At 37.9% G+C, this 22,026-nt stretch overlaps 1 protein-coding gene across 2 annotated transcripts in view; it reads right to left on the bottom strand.

Annotated features, from left to right (window-relative positions):
• GRID2 (glutamate ionotropic receptor delta type subunit 2) overlaps nt 1-22,026 on the bottom strand; it is a 757,188-nt gene that overhangs the window by 238,650 nt on the left and 496,512 nt on the right. For both annotated transcript variants that reach the window (XM_074823105.1, XM_074823106.1), the window contains exon 5: nt 2,436-2,489. In XM_074823105.1, coding sequence (XP_074679206.1) covers nt 2,436-2,489 — 54 coding nt within the window. The remainder of the gene's footprint in view (nt 1-2,435; nt 2,490-22,026) is intronic.

Genomic DNA, 22,026 nt, shown 5'->3' with positions numbered 1-22,026 from the left:
ACACAAACACAGATGTCTAAGATGTCACAAAAGATTCATGTAAGCAACAAAATGGGTAGAGCTCTGAGATCTTTTCACAGTCATATGGTAGTACTGTGGTCATCAACAGCTACTGGACAACCATATAAAATGGACTTGGATATGAAGATAGCTGTTTTATATACCACACAGCAAGGGGCCCATAAATCACTGCATTTCCAAATCTTGCACTGCCGAAGTAGAGGCATTGTGATCTCATTACTGAACTGGTAAAATGTAGCAATAAACAAGAAATGGTATGCAACATTCATTATTCAGGAAATAGTTAAATTTCTGTTGTAATTTGAACACAGTGATAAGGAAAAACAGGGCAAAATACGATTCCTTCCATATCATTATCTACAAGTCTTATTTATTGCTAATCTGATTTTTGTGTCCAAAAAATATTGAGATTATTAGCATTTTGAAACAAACAGAGCTTCAAAGTAAATTACTTAAGTGGGAATATGGATTTAGGTCCAGAAGCAGATTAAGCTGAGATGGCATTAGACATGTTCACGTTCTTTAAAACCAACAGCAGGAATGACTGAATGAGATACAGAGATTTTAATGACTATGGTTTACAGCACAGTTTGTCAGAATAAACTTAACCGTGGCTTTCATCCATTTCATATACAAGACTATGAAGCTAAGAAGGGATGACGTACGTTTCTCTGCGTACATCATTCAGCTCTCCTAGCTGTTGGGACCACAGCCCAGAGAAAGAGTTTTGGAGTGGAGAAGGCAGTTGAGTGATAACCACTTCAATTGCTCTGTCATTTAATCTGTTGCAATGTGCAAATAACAATACTCAGAAAGCATAATTTTTTCCACAGAAACACTCATTTCTAAATAAAAGGCAAAGAGAAAGCATGTACACTAGGACTGGATCCACAGTTTTATTTTGTTTTTTGAGAGTGGAGGAGCTGACACAGCTAAAAGCAAGCACCTTCTTTTGAACTTTCTAATTAAAAATAACATTCAAAATGAAAAACCAGTGGTAGTGTCCAACCTGAACAGCAAGCCAATATATGAGCTTTGTCTAAGAAACTATTGTCTAATCTATTGATACAGATATTACTTTTGTCATTAGTACAGATATACTACTTCAGATTTAGTTAATGCTCTTTTTAAAATAATAAGTGTTAATGTTGAAGAGTAGAGATGAACAGTCTACTTCAAGATTCCACTCACTACAAGTGAATTCTAGTTTAATCTGACAGGAAAAAGAAAACATATATGTTGTTCACATGACCATCTGTAGCTTAAAGCAGGGTTTTCAACCAGTGAGGCCTCATTCAGTGCTGGAAAACACACACATTACTGGTCAGGAACAATATAGAGCCCAAATCAATAATTTCTGCTGGACCTCGGCTGTCTTCAAAACACTTTCAGAGACATAATTTTCTCCAGGGAAAACTGGCTAAAAATCCACTGGTTTAAACGAGTAGGCCAAAGTACAATCTCACTGCAACAACATTATATCTTACTATAACCTTGTTAAAAAATGCTTTGGATTAAATTATCTATTAGCACACTGTACTAATGAAAAATCTAGTAATTAAATATGAAAACAGAAGTTCACAGTAAATCCAGAGAGTAGACCTCGAATTTACACACAACTTCTCCAATCAAACTTTCATCCTGAGAATATACAGCACTCACACGATCTACATGTTAGGGGAGAGTTACCTCCCCAGGGAATTCAGCCATTCTGGACCTAAACTGCTTTTCATAAAACAAAAGAAAAATTGGAATGTTGTCAAATCTAAGAACCACCACATTGTTCAATGTTTTATATGCAAAGCTACTTCACATATTGACTTGTCATATTTTAGCTCTCAAGCATTCATGGAAGAACCTATTTCACAGTTTAAAAACAGGATCTCAGTTTTACTTTCTTTATTTTTTCCTTTCATGGACATTCATATATGTCCTGATCCCAAAGTCCACCAAAAAAGCCTCCCACTAATATCAATAGGTTTGAGTATCAATCGTGACTGAATTCTTAACGGAAAGGGAAAGATGGGATTCTATTATTGTTATTTTATTATTAATAAAAATCATTAAAATATAAATGAAACACAAGCACTCCACTGTGAAAGACTACATAAGAAAAGACCTTAAAAAGGTCCTCTGAAAACAGTCAGCTCAAGTCAAATGTGAAATCTCAATGAAAGGGTTTTTTTATTTTCCATTTATTCATTCCAGGACTTCTGTTTAAAATAGGCAAGACAAAACAGTGAAGTCCAAGAACTTGTCATTCTATTTTTATTAAGCAACATCCACTCCCCCAGCATGCCTGAACTTTGTTGTAGCTACTGCTTCCTGTTGGCAAAATCAAGATCAGCATGAATATTGTCAGTAAGCCTGAAAACAGGATTCATGGTTCACAACAATGTTCACTTGACAGTTACCTCATTTATAATGATCCAGTGACAGTCAAATGCAACCAAATTAGTCTCCACGACCTGAAATAGAGAACAAAGCAGCTATCAGTCAGCTTGCTTGTGTAAGCCAGAAAAAAAATTAAATGGATGCTCTCTGCAAATGACAAAAACCAAAGCACACGCTCTCGAAGACCTTTGTTATTCAACTGAGGATAGAGAACCTTTAGCAAAATTCTGCAGAAGCATTTGTGTTATTGTTTGTCTTGCTAATTAAACTTGGAAAATACATTTCATTGCCGGCATCACAGAAAAGAATATGTTTCAGTTGACTGAGGAGAAAATTAAATCATTTTTGCCTTAACAGTGTGGTTGAGAAGGAGCAACAAAAGAGGAAGGCAGAAAATGAATATCAAGTAACTCTTGTCAGATTTCTATAGTTCCTGACTCTTAAGACCTTTCCAGTGTACACCTACCCTGGAAGTCTGTGAATTAAAAAAAACCAAAACAAAACAAATCCAAACCAAAAAAGCCCACACCACAAATGCTGGAGTTCACAGAAATGCAAAGAGTGGGGAGGAAAGTGTGTTCTCTTGAGAAAGAGGGCTGTCACAGGCATGATAAATGATGGCCTGTCCCAGGCACCATGCACAGAGGGCCTCTAATCCTCCTCCTATGCATCTTCTCCTTTCTTTTGCTGAAAATTATTACAGGTGCTGCCTCTATGCTGGACTTAAAATGTACTTCCTAACTCATCTTTCACTCAGCCTTATTCTTTCCCTTCTTGAATCCACTACACTTTTGTGGTCAGTCATGTTTGATCCACCTTTGCAGTGGAAACAAAGAAGGAAAAAAATAATTTGGTCTGCTTTCATGAGCTGGGAAAGAAATTATTGACAGGGAGGGAGGCCAGAAACAAACTATAGAAAAGGATGGACACCTTTACTTTTTTTCTAAATGAAATTGAATTAGCATTGATGCTGAAATAGTTTTAAAACCAAATCAATCCCATTTTATTTGTATAATCACCATGCCCATCTTGATTCACAATTCAAAACTACTGGAGACTTAAAAGTGTCTTGAATCCCAGGAAAAAAAAAAAAAAAAAAAAAAAAAGACAAAAATTTAAACAAGGCTTGGAACTTACAGTGTTTTAACGTTCAAGTAGATGACTAGTGCTGGGCTGTTATTACTTGGACCATTGGCTTTTAATGATCACCAACACAAATAGTGGTTGCCAAGGATAATTGCAATTTATGCTGTGCCATGCCCAAAGGAGAACAACTTAACTGGCCACAAATCTTAAGGGCAGCAAAAGACCCCATACTGATAACCTTCATTATTAATTCAAAGGCCATTAGAATTGGGGTCACTGCTTATTCACTAGGATGATAGGCAATATTGGAAATTCTGATCTGGAGAGTGGGAAAAAAGAAAGCAGCAAGAGCAGCAGTATATGAACTAACTTCTTATTTGAAAATCTCACAGCACCAATAAGAAATGAGGGGAAATAAAAGCTATAGCTGTTAATGTGCCTCTGGAAAATTTCCATATTACGAACAGGAGGAATCAGAGTCTTCATTTTATGTGGAAATTAGACTCACTACTCTTTCTCTGTGGTGACAACAATATATTTTGTCGTGTTGCTTTGACATTTTCTTGCATTCTCCACAGTAGGCATCCACACGGCACGTATCAAGGAACAGGATAGAAACTGAATAACAAAGTGATGGGAGGCATCACAACAGGGTCAGACATGGTGCTTGAACTGGAGTATGACTGTTCTAATCAGATCTCTCATATCAAACCAGTTGGAAGACAAACACATCCAGGAACAGAGAAAGGTTAAAAATGGACAGAGCAGTAACAAAGTTCTCAAGGGAGCATTTGTTCCTTTATATAAAGTTACCAATCATGGAAAGTTTATGCCATTTACAACATAAGGAATACCATTTAAATTTTCCATAAGACCAAACAACACCTTACTGAAGCAGAAACAATTCTGCTCGTTGATATACATACATTTTTGCTGAAAGCAAGTAGAATTTAACATTAAAAAAAAAAAAAAAAAAAAAAAAGCAACACATCTGACATATTCTGACATACTTTCTGGGTTTTTGTCATGTTCCTGGCAACACTGTCACTCCTAAATTCTGGCTCCAGGATGTTCCACCAGGAATCTCTGCCCTGCCCTAACTACTTTGCTCAAGATGGGGTCTCCTGAGGTTCCTGGGGCTCCAAGGCAGCCTGTCAGAGGGATGCCCTCAGAGTCAAAGCTCCCAGTGGTGTTAGAGGAATGCCAATGATAATTATGTTCCACAAAGGGCTCCTAAGCTCTTTCTCTGCTTCAAAACAACAGTCAACTGAAGTTTCAGAATGAAGGAATCCACAAAATGAAAATTCACATTTTTCTGTTCAGTTTTTAACAACACAGTAGAAGTGGGGTTGATCACTTCTTTGCACCTGAATCTTTTGCTGATCAGGTTTTAATGTACTTTATCTTCCGTTAAAACTTTGGTTTCAGATAATTTAGTTCTTTTATAAATACTTGGTTCTGTGCATTTACTTTTGCCCAGGGTCTCAAATTTCAATTAGTCAAGGCCTTTTCAACAGACTATGGTTCTAAGTGTCACTATTTTTATTATGTACAGCTCACAGACCACTTAAGCCAGACTCTGGAAGAGGCTTACTGGTCTCACAAGTCACTCTTATGATTTCAAACAGCTCAGGCTACCTGCGATAGATTTATTCACAACTTGTAAATAAAGTGAAATATATCCAATTTTTAGTTACAGTTGAAACTCCTCAGCAGAAAGAGCATGTTTTATCCATTAAAGTTTATGCATTCATGAATCTAGTTATTATTAAAGCCATTTTCAAAAAGCTTATGTCAAATTGAGATGAACTTGTACTCAGAGACACTCAAACTAATATATTCTAACTTTAGGTGGGCTATGAATAGCCCCTGATTTAAGAATTCACTTTCCCTTTTAGTCTGCCATGAGCTGTGCTTTGGCATTTTCCTTAGCCTATCCACCCAAAGCTTGTTTTAGTATTGACAGTGGTTGCTTAAAAAGATGACTGATGATGCCCTAAGTTGCTAGATTTTTTTTTTTCAACATTTTATTTCATTTCATGAAATACAGGTTTACATCTAAACTGGGACTCAGCATTAGACTGGGATTTCAAGGCCATCTTTTCATCCTTGGGTCATTCAGTTTTACGTGATCAAATCCTAGTCCCACTGATATCACTCACAAAAGAGCTGGCCATTCCAGCAGGATTGGGATGCTACATCTGAGTCCCTCACCTCTGAACCTCTCTTCTCTCAGTATGGCCTATATCATCCATTTAATTGACTTAAAGTTGGTGTCCTGGTTTAGCCACGATAGGGTTAAGTTTCCTCAGCAGTGGGGGGGAAGCTCTAGCCGGGTTATTCATATACCATGCTGACGTCACCTCCTGGTGCCAGCGCAGGAAGAATCGGTGAGCGTGGGTTGGCGCAGCCGGTCCTCTCACTGCTGTATCGGTATATACCTTGCTCTGTTCATTGTTATCACTGTTACTGTTATTGTTGTTGTTTGTTGTGTTGCAGTTGCACTGTTGTATTAAACCTCTCCTTATCTCAGCCCCGGGGCTTTGTATTTCACTCCCTTTGTGGGGGAGGGGCAGTGGCCACGTGGTCTCAGACCCCAGCAGGGACTAAACCACTACAGTTGAGCAGTGCACACTCTAACTATGTCTGTATGAATTGAAGGGCACTATACTATTATCATCATCACTAATAACCTTCCAATATTTTCCAAATATTGTTCTTATGTTTTCTAGTGTAGAAGAATGCACAGGCATGTTCAGTTTTACAGAAAACAGATAAATATAATACTACATAAACCTTCAGTTTTGATGTTTGAAGGAAACAACTTGTTCAACCCCAGTTTTCTTCAAACACTAACAGTAATCGTATGCATAATCTCACAGTCAGAAGATTCTCTTGATCAACAGTTACTAAGCACGAGTTTACAAATTCAAGATTATATTAAATCAGCCCAAAAAAACCCCAAACAAACTAAAGCCAGCAGCAACACAACCTACATCCAATTATCTGTCAGTAAAACAGTCATTATTTGGACACAGTGAGTCTTTGCAGTCATGACACATTACACAACGCCCTTGTCTATCTACTAAGTTTGCTGGTTTGTTAACTTAAAAAAGCCACTGCATTTTCACTTGGAAGGGGTGATAACAAATAAGATTAAAAGAAACCAAAAGAACATGGTTGGTTCTGCTTAAAATTGATCGTAAGCTAAAAGCGCATATAACACAGCTTCAATAGAAGCATATAATGCAGTTGTGTAGAAGGCTTCTATGACTAATATGTTCAGAAAGTTAAAACACGCATTTGTTACCTGAGTGATGATCTTTTCCTGGTTGAAATGCACATCTGCATGCATATCAAGTGAGCTAGCATGAACTTGTGTTCTGTGCCAGGGAATAATGAATGTACAAAATAATGCTTGCAAAGGCATAAGGGCTGTAATGAAAAAGAAATCTGATATCCTGTATATTAGACGCAATAAAACAATTTGATGGGGGTGTGTAGGAGGCAGGAGCTTCAAGACCCAAAGCATTTGAATACAATGCAAGTTTTGGATTCATCTGCCGGTTCTGCTGGCTCTGTGACAGGAAGCAGCGCTGTGCATTCCTGAAAGGCAAGGGACAGATTGGAAATTTCCATACAAGACAGAAGGCAGGTGAACATATTGTTTATGCAGCTCACCTCTTAAGCTAAAACCGAGAAAAACTAGAGTGTGCATTCATAATGAGGGCTGAACACCAAAATCCTACACAGATATTAAATGGAAGAGAGCCGACCCTTTCCAAAACAAAGAAAACCATGCACATGATTTGACGAATTCCCTTTTCACACTTCCTCTAGGGGAAATTGTACTAGAATTCAGCTGTGGGTTACTAAACACACAAAGCTATACTGAATGCAGAAAGCTCTCTAAAGTTAAACATAGCTGCTATCTGGGAGAATATTAGGAGACAGTATCATACATGCCTACCCTGTTCGTACTGCTTCCTCAGGCATTTGCTTACAACCACCTTTGGAGGTAAGACACTGAAACAGTCTTTGGTATAACCCAAGATGGCTGCTTTTTTGCTTCCAAATATATTTTGCTTTCTTAAGTGTGATGAATCATATCTGCAGTAGCTAAAAGAAGCAGAAACATTAATTCTGTATCAACTGTTGTGCAGTTCAGACTGTTCTTATTTACTGAAAGGGTATATATTTGAAACAATACTAAAAAAGCATGTTGTGCTGTTGAGATGGCATTTCTGCTGCACCACTGAGTACCTCCACTCTGCAGGAACATAGATAAGCAGATGAACTCCCATATGAACTGGGGAGCTGCATCCTTGCAGTCTAATGCCCATAGCAACTCACACCTTCCTGTTGTACCCAACTAAATCGGTGTCAGAGATCAAGCAGAGGGCAGCCAATATAGCCAACAACTTCAGAAAATTATTTTCCTGAATTCAGCATTTTTTCATCTATAGGCTCTTAGTATTCAGTTATTTTTTATGCCATATCACATAATTCTCCAGTACTGAGAATCAAAGCAGCAAGTTAGCAGGCCAGTTCTGAAATAGATCTCATGAAATTGTGGAAAAACTGAAAAAGAAATTCACTCTCTACCTACTCAACCACTGCTCAGACTGAGAAGTTCACACTGAAGTATTTGAAAACATTGTGTTCATTAGTTGCACAAATCCTGCAGCAAAGGATACAGCCCATTGAGTACGCAGTGCCATTCACACACAGTCATAGAAATTCACAGCAATAGATATAAAAGATCATCCTTAACATCTTTGTAACTTTAGAAATACATTCATGTCAAACTCTAGCCATTCTCCTAACACCCTATTAAAATAAATCAAACTTCTGCTTCATGAGGAAGGTGTTCCACTTAGTCAAACACGGATGCTATTGAACCAATGAGCAAGAACATGGATGAAGCAGAAAATAATTTTCTTTTTCTAAAGAATTCAGCTACACACCAAGGGAGATTTTGCAGAGAGCAGAAAAATGCTGTCAAGAAGACAAGTGATGAGCAAGGACAAACCATCTGTCATTGGCAGTAACTCCACAACTTCTGAATCTTTGGAAGAGCCTGACAATTTATCACAACTATTTCTATTGTTCATGCTCAAACCTTCACATGGGCTAAATACAAAGCACTCGAAAGCAAATAAAGCAGTAGTAGTGCCACCATGCAAGGTTTTCAAATGTGTAATAATAAGCAAGAAAGCAAAATTGCCTCCCAACAAAAAAGGCATGCTATTTAATGGAAAATGACATAAAAGGTTCTCTACATCTTTTCTTCCTTATAATTACAGGCCTGCAGGTGTCGGCCAAAACTGCAAGATACAGATCAGAACCCTTACAAAGGAAACCCAGGAAAATTGTTTTGGATCATCAAAATTCACCTCCACACATATGCAACAAGTTGGACAAGTCTTGCAAACACCTAATGTGCAGTAATATTGCATGTATGAAAAGATCCATACAGAATCTGACCACCTCATGTATCATCTGTTTGAAACCTAGGGGAGAGCTCCTGGGCTCCAGTTTTACCTTCGCTACAGTTGAGACTGCTCTACAACAAGCCACCCAGATGCCATGACTCATTTCTCAAAATGCTGATGAAAAGTGTCTGCAACCAGAGCTAGCCTTCCTGTTAATTTTCTGCTCCACCAGGAACTGTGGTAGTGACTGTGAATCTCTTTCCGCTGGACCACCACTGAGCAAACCACGTTTTCCATTTGATTTTTCACCAAAGCCAACAGACAGCATTGCATAATCTCTTGTTTTGGAAATAGCTGGTATTGAAATAATTTAGAAAGTGATTTAGAAAGTTAGGTTTCCCAAGAGTTGACCAGGACACAAACTCCCTGCTAACCATCTTCCAGACATCCTCTGTCTAAAATATGTCCCATTTATGTGGTCTTGTAATCTGAACTGTACTCTTCCAGCTGGAAGACTGGTAAATTGCTTTTGTCCAATACCACTAGATTTGTTGCCCGTGTCTTTTCATGGAGTGGAGTCACCACTGCTGTTTTATAGATAAATATATGCCTCGACCTAATTTTCTCTCCCAGGGACATAGCAATTTACTGATCGCTAAGATACAGTAAAAAACAGGCTTCCTGTACACATGAGACAGAAATCCCACTCCCAGCCCCCAAAAAGAAAAAAAAAAACAAACTCAAAAAACCACCACCAAACAAATAGAAAAAGTCAGAGGCCATTTCTTAACATTTTCTTTAACTGAAGAGATACGATTTGATTAGTTTGGGCACCTAGAGCAGTCTCCTGTAGTACAGATGGCTTCTCAAGCAGTGGTATGAAAACTGAAACATGAAAGTTGAAGACTATTAAACAGTTAATATACAGGTAGTACTAAGAAAGTTAGGTGATAAACTGAAGACTGCCTTAACTGACTAACTTAAGAAGACTAACTTAACTGTTTGGAAAGGTAAATGCATGGAGTTGTACTATTTAGTATGTTGTACTATGTTAAACACTGCAGGACCTGTGCATGGAAATCCTGAGCTTGTATCCAAGTTGCTGTTTTTTTTTTCTTTTTTTTCTTCTAGTTGCTAGTTCATTAAACCAATACCATTTTATCAGGCTATCTGTACCATTTCTTCCTGCTGGTGTCACACTAAGACCTTTGCTGTGTCTCCACTCTTAGCCTTTGAGCTTTTCAGTAGGGAAATCAGTCGCTGATTTATAAAGCTCATTCTTGCACACCAGAAAGTAAAGCTTGTAAAAATCTCTCTTCACTGAAGGCAATATTTTTGGAATTTAATTTTAATCTCTACCCATTTCCACTCTTGAGAGGGGAAAAAACCCTCACATGGAAATACTGATTTTTATTCTTGTGGAGCACCATCTCTTTCTGGGATTCCTTTCCGTCAAGTTCCTTCTAAGCAAAAAAGGCATACATTGGGTGAAACCTGATAGAGAAATCCCTAGCCCACTAGTTACCAAGGATTAAAAAGGAAGCTTCCACACCACTTGGGGAGCGGGGAAGATGTCTTCTAGTCTCCTTCTAAGGACAGGTGAGATGGCTGACATGGCTTCATTTTCTTGTCTCAGGAGAGCATGTTTCTTTGAAAAAGAAAGTAGTTGTTGAAGTACTTGATCAGTTTTCTCCCTTTTTTTTCAGATTTATTTCAAAAGATGATACTTTTAAACTAAAAGAATTGGGTTAGTCCAATAAATAATTAGTTTTATATTGACTTGGCTTGCGATCCTAATTATATTTTAAATAAGTCAAGCTCCAGGGAAGATTTCATCTCCCTTGCCCTAAGATTTTAGGAGATGGAGGCAGTTCAGTAGAGAAATCAGTCCCATGCTAAAGAAAACAAGTCAACGGCTAAATGTTCAATAGAAGTAAATAAACACAGCATTAATACTTCAGTGACTATGACCATCATCTTGTATTGAGAACACAAAATAAAAATGCGTTCTGTCTGGTAAAAATGGTCATTTTAAATTTTTCATTTCCTTCATTACTGAGAAAAGCTAATAATGTATTTATTTTATAGGAATCTAAAACCATGCATCCTCCCCCTGAGGTCAGCCTGTAGACTACAGGGTTAAAACAACTCTTATAAGTAATTTAAGCATCTTTCATTTTAAGGATTATTTTATTCTTACAGTCATTTTTTCTATTTCCAAATTTATGTTTTGATTTATATTCTGATTATCCTCATCAAAAGTATCCACTCTGAAAAAAAAAACAACCAACCCCCAAAACACCACAGATCTGTTCTAAAATTCCTTGGCTTTAACTCAGAACCACAAATGCATTATGCTACCTGCATTGGAACACAATTGCTAGAAAGCAGAAGAATAGTTTTCTCTATGAACAGTAATGTACCTCCCACTTAGGAACTGCTTATTTCAAAGTAACAAATTAATTCAAATCCCCATACTAATTCAGAAATTCAGATTTGGTACTGTTGTACAATTGCCTATACCTTCCTTTCTTGTTAAGAATTTCTTATAATCTCTTTTATACATAACTATATATTGTTCATAGTGATAGCACTAAATTGATGCCTGCAGATTTTTTGTTCTTTATCTTTTTGGGGTTTTTTGTTGGTGTTTTGGAAGTCTGAAATGTAAGCAGAAATCTTGGGTATTTGGGTTGAACATGGGCTTTGAATCAAACTGGTTATCATCACCTTTGAAGGTGAAGAATCAAACATAAGAAGCCTAAATGTATGCTGAAGTCTCAAAATTTCCTCCTCTGTATGGATTAAGAGCTGGAATCAGAGATTTCTCCCAGCTGTATTGTTTGTTTTAAACACCTCACCATCTCCCACACTCGAACACATTCAGGAGCTACCCTTTGAGTGAACTTGCTCTAGATTGAAGGCTGTTGACAAGTCCTCCAATAGACAGGAAATAATTGCCTTGCTGATTTTGACACTTTTATAACCAACTTCACAAAGGCCAGAATTTCTCCACAACAGGGAAAGCTGGGGATTAATGAAGTTTTTTCATAGATTTAAATTTATTCTATCCATACACATAAGTTATTTTTCTAAGCAGAATGAAAAGTTCCATTCCTACTTTTGACCCTTTACAGACTTTATAGGTAGCAGCAGGTTTATGCCAAACCTTACTAGTATGAGGAAACCTTTCAACCTGTTAACATGACATGAGAAGCTCAGACAAACAGCCAAGTTTTAATTTGTAGAGTCGAAAGGAATGTCATTTTGACAATGGATCATTTTTAATGTATGCTTTAGGTAATTAGGCTGCTAGTAAAGAGAACTTTGGAGGCTGCAGGAAAAAATACAGATTATAAAAAGGTATCTGTCATAATATCAACATATGCTCTTTTGGTAGCTCATATAAAAATATGTGAATTCATATTTACTATCTCTTTAAACCTGCTGACAATATGGAAACATATACATAGTGTTTCTAGTTGAGAATCATGATTAACCATATCACTTTAGTAAGGCAGTGAACAGTTAAGACTAAAGAAAAATACATTTGTGAGGCACAAGACTCCTTCCCAGTGTGCATTAGTATGGGTTGACTGCACTCAGCAAAAGGACAGATTCAAATAAAACTTGAAAAGGAATCATGTGCCTTTCTCATCCTTATCAGATTTTATACCTGGGTAATTCTACAGATTGTAGTGCAGTTACTCTGGCTTTATACCAGTTTAAATGAGAAGAAGAATAGTTAATTAGGATGGAAACCACTGTCAGAAAGAGGTGAAAAACATGGGGCTTGAGGAAGAACTTGAAAGAAGGAAGTGGAGAACGGCAATACAAGAAGCAGGGTGACTGATTCAGAAAGCTATTTGGTAGTGTGAACAAATACTTTTAGATTGCTGCTGTTTAAAAGCAAGCAAACAAAAACCCCCAAGACAAAATACCAGTTTTGTTAATAGCAGGCAATTTCCATAAAAACTTCTTGTCCACCCGAGGTACTAGCAACCTAAAATAATTAAAAAAATAAGAATACAGGTTAAATTTAAAATAGTAGATTTGGCTGATTTGTGTCCATTTGTGGGTGCTGTTTTTAAAGCTTTGATAGAATTTAAGTATAAGAACTGTTAAATATATAGATTGAATTTGTATCTTCGAACTGAAAATACCAGGTTTAGTTCACCTTTTTTTCCCAAGAGTATCAAGAGAATATTTTAGGGCTAGACCCTCTGAATTGCTCAGCATCCCTAAGTTAGCCAGATTTTCGTCAACAGGGGCTACAGGGTGCTGAGTGCTTTTGAAAACTTGCCTATTCCATTCAGGCTTTTAAGTGTAACTTTTGTGCCTTGAAAATCCAGCCCTGATTATGCTGGCAGCATGTTGTGTATTTTATTAGTGATAAGGAAATGTGGTTTCAACTCCTTTTGCATCTGTTAGCAAACTCAAGATCTAGTCTGACTGCGTAGCAGGGAAAATGTTAAACTTCATACACTACAGAATATAACGGTGCTGCTCTTTTTTCTTCTTCACCATCAGCCTTAAAAGCATTTGTTGCCAAGCATCAGATTGACATTACTGAAACAAAGTATTTCATTTTCCTATCACAGGCATTATTAACTAAGGTCACTGTTCAAGTGACTAAATATCACTAAAGCCATCTGCTCTTTTTGCTCTTCAGCTTTATGGTGGTGCCTCTCCTGTCATTTCACATACCTGTAGAGAACAACAGTGGCAGAGGTTCAAGCGAGATAGCCTGCATTTCTGACTTGCACGTAAACTTAGAAGTCAGCTCCTCTCCAAGTACACAGGCTGAAAGCACTTTATTTTTGATAATACGAGTTCAAGTATCAAGAGCAGTTTAATAGAGTTCTAACTGGCTGCAGGCTTGAAGCTATTAAAAAAATCCTCTCAAAAGCACACATACCAAGACAAAATCTATTCTAAACATATTGAAAATATTCTGACCACCAAATTGCAATATCAAATGTGAAGCCCACTGGCCATTTTCATTTCTGTGCTTCACAACAGATCAATAAAATGGCTCACTCTTACTAAAGGTCCAAAGGCAGTGCAAGCCCAGAAGATCTGCACAAGGACTCATCAAGTCTTGCAGAGGGCATGGATTGAAACAGCAGCCTTTTATCATAAGGGTTCTAAATTTTCCTAATAAAGTACCTCTATATTTTGGGAAATTCTGCTGTTACCCTACTTTCAGCAAGTCAACTACATGAATCTAAGCCATAATGTAAAGATTTTTAATATTACCATAACATATTTAAGATAAGCAATGTCTGTCTTAAAATCAGCCATGCAACACAGTTCAGATTCAGCTTCTCCCCAGAATACTGCTAGCCAGAAGTCTGTTTTGCATACCTTAAATCTGAAATCCTTCATATATATCGTTGAAAGTTATTAACAAAATAAAGTTCAAGATTAATACAAAGTACTCTGTGTATTACCATGTTCCTATAGCTGCTAATGTTTAAGCTAATAGAAGTGCGACAACTCAGAAACTGATACAGGTTAAATTATATTCCAGCACTAAAAAGAAAGAAAAACATGTACATTTTTTTCATCGTTGTTGGATGTTGGTTTCAAAGCTGGTTCTACACAGTAATTGCATCTGGATCCAAAGTATCCAAGCAGCATCTCTTTTTCTGAAGGACAGACACTGGGGATACAAACATGCCAGAACTGCAGGCTCAGGCACACCTGAAACACATCTGTGGCTGGGACATCAGCTCAGTTCTAATATGGGACAGATCTTAACAGATTGGAAAGAACTTTATCAGTGAAGGAATAGTACAACTGGCCAATGTGTGTTTATTTACAGAAGATGAAACTTTCTAGCCATCAAGTATGGGTAGATATTCTAAAACACTTCTGTTTTAAGGTATTAAAACCAAAATGCAGAGTTATTATAGGAGAGGCAAAGGTTGAAATCATAATAAAACCAGAAAATTATCAGCATTTAACATACACAGCGTAATTTCAGCCATTCTGTACATTCTTTAATAATTTATAGGGATTAAGTTGCTAAGAATTGTTTCTCAATTTTTCATTGTGGAACAGTTGCGTGTTTCTTCTGGCTTACTGAACAAAGAGGCTTAAATTAGATCCTTGCTATCATCTTTTAAAAATAAATTGGAAAGCTTTGATGGACAAAAGTGAAAAGAATGGGAGAACTTCAAGAAGATTTGAGCATTCCAGAAAAGGAAAAACAGGATGCACTTTGTTAAAAATACAATTAGTTCTGCATTTTAAGTTTGTGAAAGCAATGATAGCCTTAGCAAAATGAGCTATAAAGAAAAATTAAGACCTTTTTAACTTTTGCAGAAAGAAGTACTGAAGACCATTCCAGTCTAACCCTGAATTCCAACTGTATTTTTTCATGGAAAAAAAGCTAAACCCATCACTTTTAATAGCTTTTTTTTTCAGTTTAGATTGATAAACATCAGTAACTTGACTCATAGTAACAATCCCTCTGAAGTCAGTGTAATTACTCAGTTGATGAAATTACTCATGTGAGGAAAATAATTCATATGTATGAGATTACCGGCACAGGTACCTTGATGTAAATTATGAAAGGCACATTACAGAATGTCATAATTTTTCTAGAATCACATTTCCTTTTCCCACAGGTACCATCAAACATTTTTTTACCTTTAAGCACTGCATTTTCGTGGCGTTCCTTCAATCAACCTTTTTGACTAACCTGAACCAGAACAGTGATATATCTTTCCTATTGAGACTATTAATATTATGGGCACATGGTCTTTGCTTTTGGACAGTGATAGAAGCAAACTGACAGAACCAATAGCCAGACAATCCTTGAGGTGATACATGAGCTTTACACAAGAATGATCAACAAGATAGAGCACTATTCTCTCCAGACTGATTGATAGGAAAAACAAGTTGGTTATAAGGTTGTATCTTCAGCTGGGAGCAAGTATATCAGAAGTCCTCTGTGGGCCTCCAAGTATACAGAGTGCAAAGCTGAGCCAGTCAGAAGAATAAAAATAAAGAACAAGGGAGAAAAGCAGAAAGAAAAAAATCACAATGATCTAGGAAGGTCATTATTTGGTCTATTACACAGTAAGTAGGAGAAATACACATCTGTCATGAAGAAGTAAATTACAGTAAAATCTGCTGTTCACCTAAGCAAAAATCTGAATGTGTGAGCACAGTTATGGCTCACCTCAAGCCCAGTTAAATCCCAACTTACCCGAGGCAGACCTGGTGGCAGAGCCCAGTAGAGCTGTGTCAAATGTCAGGTGACTTCCTGAGTCCTTTACCAAAGCTAAGTCAGGGTCAGGATTGGTGAAAACTCTTCCCATGTCCCTCATCCCTTCCCTGGAAAGGAACCTCACCTACCAGCAAGAACGGACCGTGATCACTGCACACTGCTGTGCAATTAAACATAACTGCTCAGACACTGCTAAATAACTGCAACTGAACACATCTCTACAGCTGCTTTTAGGGGCACGCAGTATACCCTCTACCTGCTTTATATATGCCACTGCCTACTCTGATATGTCCCTGCCAGCCCCAGACCTCTGCCTGGAGTCACCATGCCTTCGCATCTGCCAATGTCACATTTGATCTCCATTACTGAAGCACCATCAGGATGAAAAGAAAGATTTCAGAGGCAGAGGAAAATTGCAACAGCAGAGCCTTTGTTGGGTATTTTATTGCTTTTTCTGGGTATTCCCCTGCTCTGTTTTTTCAGCCTTTTTGGCTGCTGGTCCCCTATTCAGCAAGAGGCCTTCTCCCTGGCTGTCACAGTAAGAGCAGCCAGTGAAACTGTGACACATTTGCTCCTGCTTCTTGCCACTTGGGTAGAGAGTGCCTTCATACCACAGCTCTTTATGGTACTTTTTCTTATGTGCACACTAAGCATTTTGTCTAGAGGTGTCGAAAGAATTATTAAAGAAATATAGAAGAGAAAAAATTAAAAGTAAAATCGCTTCTGCAATCAACCAGAAACTTGGAGAAGGGAAAGGGAGAGACTTTCTATAGATATGTATTAAAGTTCATGAGAAACAGATATGGATTAAAGCTCAGTGAGAGAGACAAAAGGTCTATGGAATCATGAGAAATTCAAGTTTAGATAATTCTCTGTGCTGGCAGCCTGGCCAAGTTCAAGGTCCTGTGCACATGGGTCAGGGCAATCCCAAGTACAAATACAGGCTGGACAGAGAATGGATTGAGAGCAGTCCTGAGGAGAAAGACTTAGAGGTGTTGGTTGATGAGAAGCTCAACATGATCCAGCAACGTGCGCTTGCAGCCCAGAAAGCCAGCCGTATCCTGGGCTACATCAAAAGAAGAGTGAACAGGTCAAGGAGGTGATTCTCCCCCTCTACTCTACTCTCATGAGACACTACCTGGAGTACTGTTTTCAGCTCTGGGGCCCCCAACATAGGAAGGATATGGAACTGTGGAGTGGGTCACGAGGAGGCCATGAAGATGATCAGAGGGCTGGAGCATTTCACCTGTGAGGACAGGCTGAGAGAGTTGGGGTTGTTCAGCCTGGAGAAGAGAAGGCTCTGGGGAGACCTTATAGCGGCCTCCCAGTACTTAAAGGGGTCTATGGGAAAGATGGGGAGGGACTCTTTTATCAGAGAGTGTAGGGATAGGATGAGGGGTACTGGCTTTAAACTGAAAGAGGGTAGATTTAGATTAGATATACAGAAGAAATTCTTCACAGTGAGGGTGGTGAGACACTGGAACAGTTTGCCCAGAGAAGCTGTGGCTGCCCCCTCCCTGGAAGTGTTCAAGGCCAGGTTGGACGGGGCTTTGAGCAACCTGGTCTAGGGGAAGGTGTCCCTGCCCATGGCAGGGGGCTTGGGACGAGATGATCTTTAAGGTCCCTTCCAACCCAAACCATTCTATGAATCTATGATTACTGCAATTTCTGATGCTTGCAACATAGGCTACAAAATACAACCAACTGAAAAATAGCACTGTGCTGACTAAACAAAAGCTTATTTTCCTCTTGTCCTACAACATACAGTTCATGTATTCATATATGCATGCACCACACATTTATTCCTATGTTTCAGCTACCAAGTCTTGTCCTATATGCTGTCAGTTTTTTCTGAGGGATCAGAAATGTATTTTTGTACATGTGAAAATGTCCTTTACATGAGTTACAATCCAACCCCTAAATTCAGTTCCCAAACCAGGCATTTTCCAGGATCCTGGAACACAGAAAATTTTCCTCATAAACTTCATAGAAAATTTCTTCTACTGAAAAAGATTCAAACTTTGATCCATGACCCTCTGCACACCATAAGATGTCTCCAAAATGGAAGAGAGGCCATCAAAATTGCTTATTGTGTGTCTATTTCACTCTCCCCTGGGCAAAAGGAGATAAAGGCAGAGCAGTACCGTATTTCTGTCAAAATATGAATCTTCCTGAATGTATGTTTCAAAGCCAATAGATGACTTGGGTTTTTTATATTTATGGCAATAAAAGATATTTTTATCACTATTGTTCTGCGCTTGTATGATGCCTAAAAATGGTATCCTAGCATGTGACTGAGCAATAACTGAAACAAATGAGATACCTTCCCTAGCAAGAAGTTATCACTGTTCTTACGATTATACTTTGACATTTTAAAGAAAGAAGTATAATTTTTGCCTTTACTTTGAAAACAAAAGCAACAAAAAACTTGAAATTAAATATGCAGTACCATATTTCCCAACCCCAAAATCAAATTTGATCTTAGAGTAGCTAGGATTAGAGGTAAAATGACAAGAACTCCTGCTTTAGTTCAGTATGAGGAAGTATACATGGAATGGAATGAAAAAATCACACTCCTTCATCTAATGCAGCTAAAATAAGGGTTGAAGTGTTGGAGTATTTCATACTGTAAGCACAAAACCTCTTTTTGGAGGCAGCAGGCTTTTCATTATATTCCGGGACCCACTCCCATTTGTAGTATACACTTATACATGTGCCAAGGCTCCCCGCAGCCACCCACAGCTGTTTCACTTGTTTAAAGGGCATTTAAAGTACAAATGTACTTGACATCACCTAGTTGAAAGAAAGTGCATGGACTGCCTCCTTTGGAGGTCTCCGAGGCTTTGTTCAGTTTTGGATCTTCTTGAAACCCTATGTTGTTTTTCACAGAATCATCTAGGTTGGAAAGGACCTTGAAGATCATCTAGTCCAATCGTTTACCTAGCACTGACAGTTCCCAACTACACCAGATCCCTCAGCGCTGTTGACCCTTTTTTGCAAGTGCATACATATTCAGGGAGATGGAGGCACTGAAAACATTATCCTAGGTTAATCAGACCTTTAAATTAAAGTGCCTACAAGTAAAAATATTGTGACCACATTTTTTTTTTTCTGCTCTTCCTCTGGTCCTAGGGACAAGTGGAAAACACAGGAAGGTGTCACACCATGCTCTCACATGATGAGTGAGCCCATATTTCATGTGCAATAAATTCCCATCTGTTGAGCTTGAGGCAGGACAGTGCTTTGCAGATACACAGGCATGGTGAACATGCACCAGAGCTCCTGTATATTAGCTATGGGTGCTCTTCTGCACTGGGGCATGGAGCCAGGGCTTTACACCACTTAAAGCTGTCACAATTCATTACTGAGACACTCAAAAAGGCTCTAAGTAGGGGTGCTAGTTTCCCTCTGCTCACTTCAGATTCTGTCACATTATCCCCTTGCTGGTCAGGGCACATATAAATGGGAATGAAGACAGAGGATATATGGTTCTACATTCCTTTGCAGGGGTAGGTAATATTGAAAGGAAAAATTGTGAAATGTGCTACAACAGTTACATGGAACATAATGTAACAGGGAATGTTTTTTATTAATTTTTAATAGAATTTTGTCCTCAATGGTGTTCTGGTCCTAGACTCCATTGGAAAACACATTACTACAAATAAATTATATTAATGGTGAGGTAAAAAAAAAAACCCTGAATTTTCTGAAACCAGTCTCCTGCCTTGTAAAGCAAGCAAGAAGGTATTGCCTACCAGCTACATGAGCAAAGCAGGAGCATTCTCAGCTATATTCACACTAGCGAAGGTAATATCCAGTTTCCCAATACTGTTGCAGCTGAGCTGGTGCATGAAAGTGAGCACTTAAACAGCTTTCAAACCTTATTAATGCTGACTGAACACTGCCTGAGGCCTGTCTATGTTAGAGCATGTGTTGGTGCTAGTATGAATGAACCTACAAAGGTACTAAATCAGATAATAAAGTGACCAACATTGATGCAATTGTAATGTATTTTTCTATATTTTAGACTGGAAAGCTTCCTTTATAATCTCAAGCACATTAAATATCTGGAGTTTTACCATCTCTGCTGTGTAAGCATGGAGGAACCCTGAAGGAAGCCATAAGAATGAGGATGAAAATGAACACAGAATCATCACACTGCCTCTGGATTAAACGTACACACTAATAAACCCCTGATAGCTGTTCTGTATAAGCACTATTGAAATATTATTTCTCAGTATCTATAGTAAGTGCCACTAACTACAGATATGAAAGAATACATCCAAAAAACTATATCTGATTTTAAAAATGTGACCTATGAAATAAAGCAAAAATGACACCCTCCTAAAGGGAAGGAAATGTCAGGGAATTTCTGGGGATATTGAATCGCAAAGCACTGAGCATCAGACACAAAAAACCTCAGACAGAGAAGAATCATTTGCAGCTTACACCTACTTGGCTTATTTCTCATTGTGTTTCAATCTCAGGAAGGGAACACAGATCTTTCAAAGTCTGCACCCTTCTTTTTCAACCATCTACCACCTTCTTTGCTCAAAATGACAATATTAAATGAATAGAAAAAGGATATGTGGCCATATTAAATTTGTTCTCAAATTATATCCCTTACAAAGATAATTTTAAGAAGCTTTTACTCATACTAAAGCAAATGATGTTGTTTCCATGACAGCACAGAAAAACCTAGTAAAAGGAGCTTATATTATTTTATGTGAATTATATATGACAGTGTCCAAAATTTAGAAGTGAAGGATTTATGTCAGCTAGTGAGATAATGAAGCCAATATAAATTGATTCAGCCTTTGTCCTTACATAAGCAGGAAAACTGCTGTGTAATGTTCATTTAAACAAGTGACTTCTCTACCACAGTACTGTGCTGTAAAATACGTCCAGTAAGTTAATGTTTTACCATCTGAGCTTCTGGTCCCCAAAAAGAGAGCTAAGTCAGCAGACCTCTACCAATTTATACTTGCTGAGCTTAGACACCTAGATTTTAATGTGCATAGTTAAAATGAGATAAGATTTTATATTTAATATATCTATATCTATTTTATATTGTGGAAAGTAGGTGCAAGGAGATACTTCCCCTAAAGGTCTATTTGCTGCCTCAATCTTAAAGGTAGGAACAAACCTTTATCTACAGCCTCAGAACCTTTGACCCTGCTTCATGCAGTGGGAGATGACTGTTTTTAGCCAGTTTCTGTTATTTCCCAGTGCTATCACTTCATTCTCAGAATAATGATGTTATTAGGGATTTATTATGGCAGAAGCACAACTTGCTCATGGGAATGAAGAGAAAGTGTCTTTGAAAATAATCATGTACAGATACGTAAAAAGATTTTTCCAAATAATTTTGAAAAACAGAGTTTCAGTGTGAAGGGCTCTTATCTGCACTTGCTTTTGTGATAGTGGTATTTTCCCACGCTGTTACTGTGTTTTTTCTTCATACACAAATAGCAATACAAACGACTAAGGATGGAGGGGACTACCATGAGTTAATTTCTTAAATTGTCTCTAGGTCTGTAATTAAACAGGTAAAGCATGCAATAAATACTGACAAAGAAAAGTTAACATCTACCAAGCTTATTTTAAATAAATAAATAAAGATCAGTCCCAGGCATACACATCCCCATGTGGCCATGTCTCATTTTGTTATGTTTGTGGTTTCTCACAGTTTATCCAATTTCATATTGAATGCACCAAATTCCTGTAGTGCAATGCATTGAGACAGACACTGGTACAACACCACCTACCCCATAAATCATGGAAACTTACTGTTATATTTAAACCAGATCACCTAAAACTGCTATAGTGAAAAAGGCAGCATTCTTACAG

This window comes from Strix aluco, chromosome 4, assembly GCF_031877795.1.
Source record: "Strix aluco isolate bStrAlu1 chromosome 4, bStrAlu1.hap1, whole genome shotgun sequence".
NCBI lineage: Eukaryota > Metazoa > Chordata > Aves > Strigiformes > Strigidae > Strix > Strix aluco.
The sequence above is the reverse complement of the archived record's forward strand: the minus strand, read 5'-3'. Positions and strand labels throughout refer to the sequence as shown.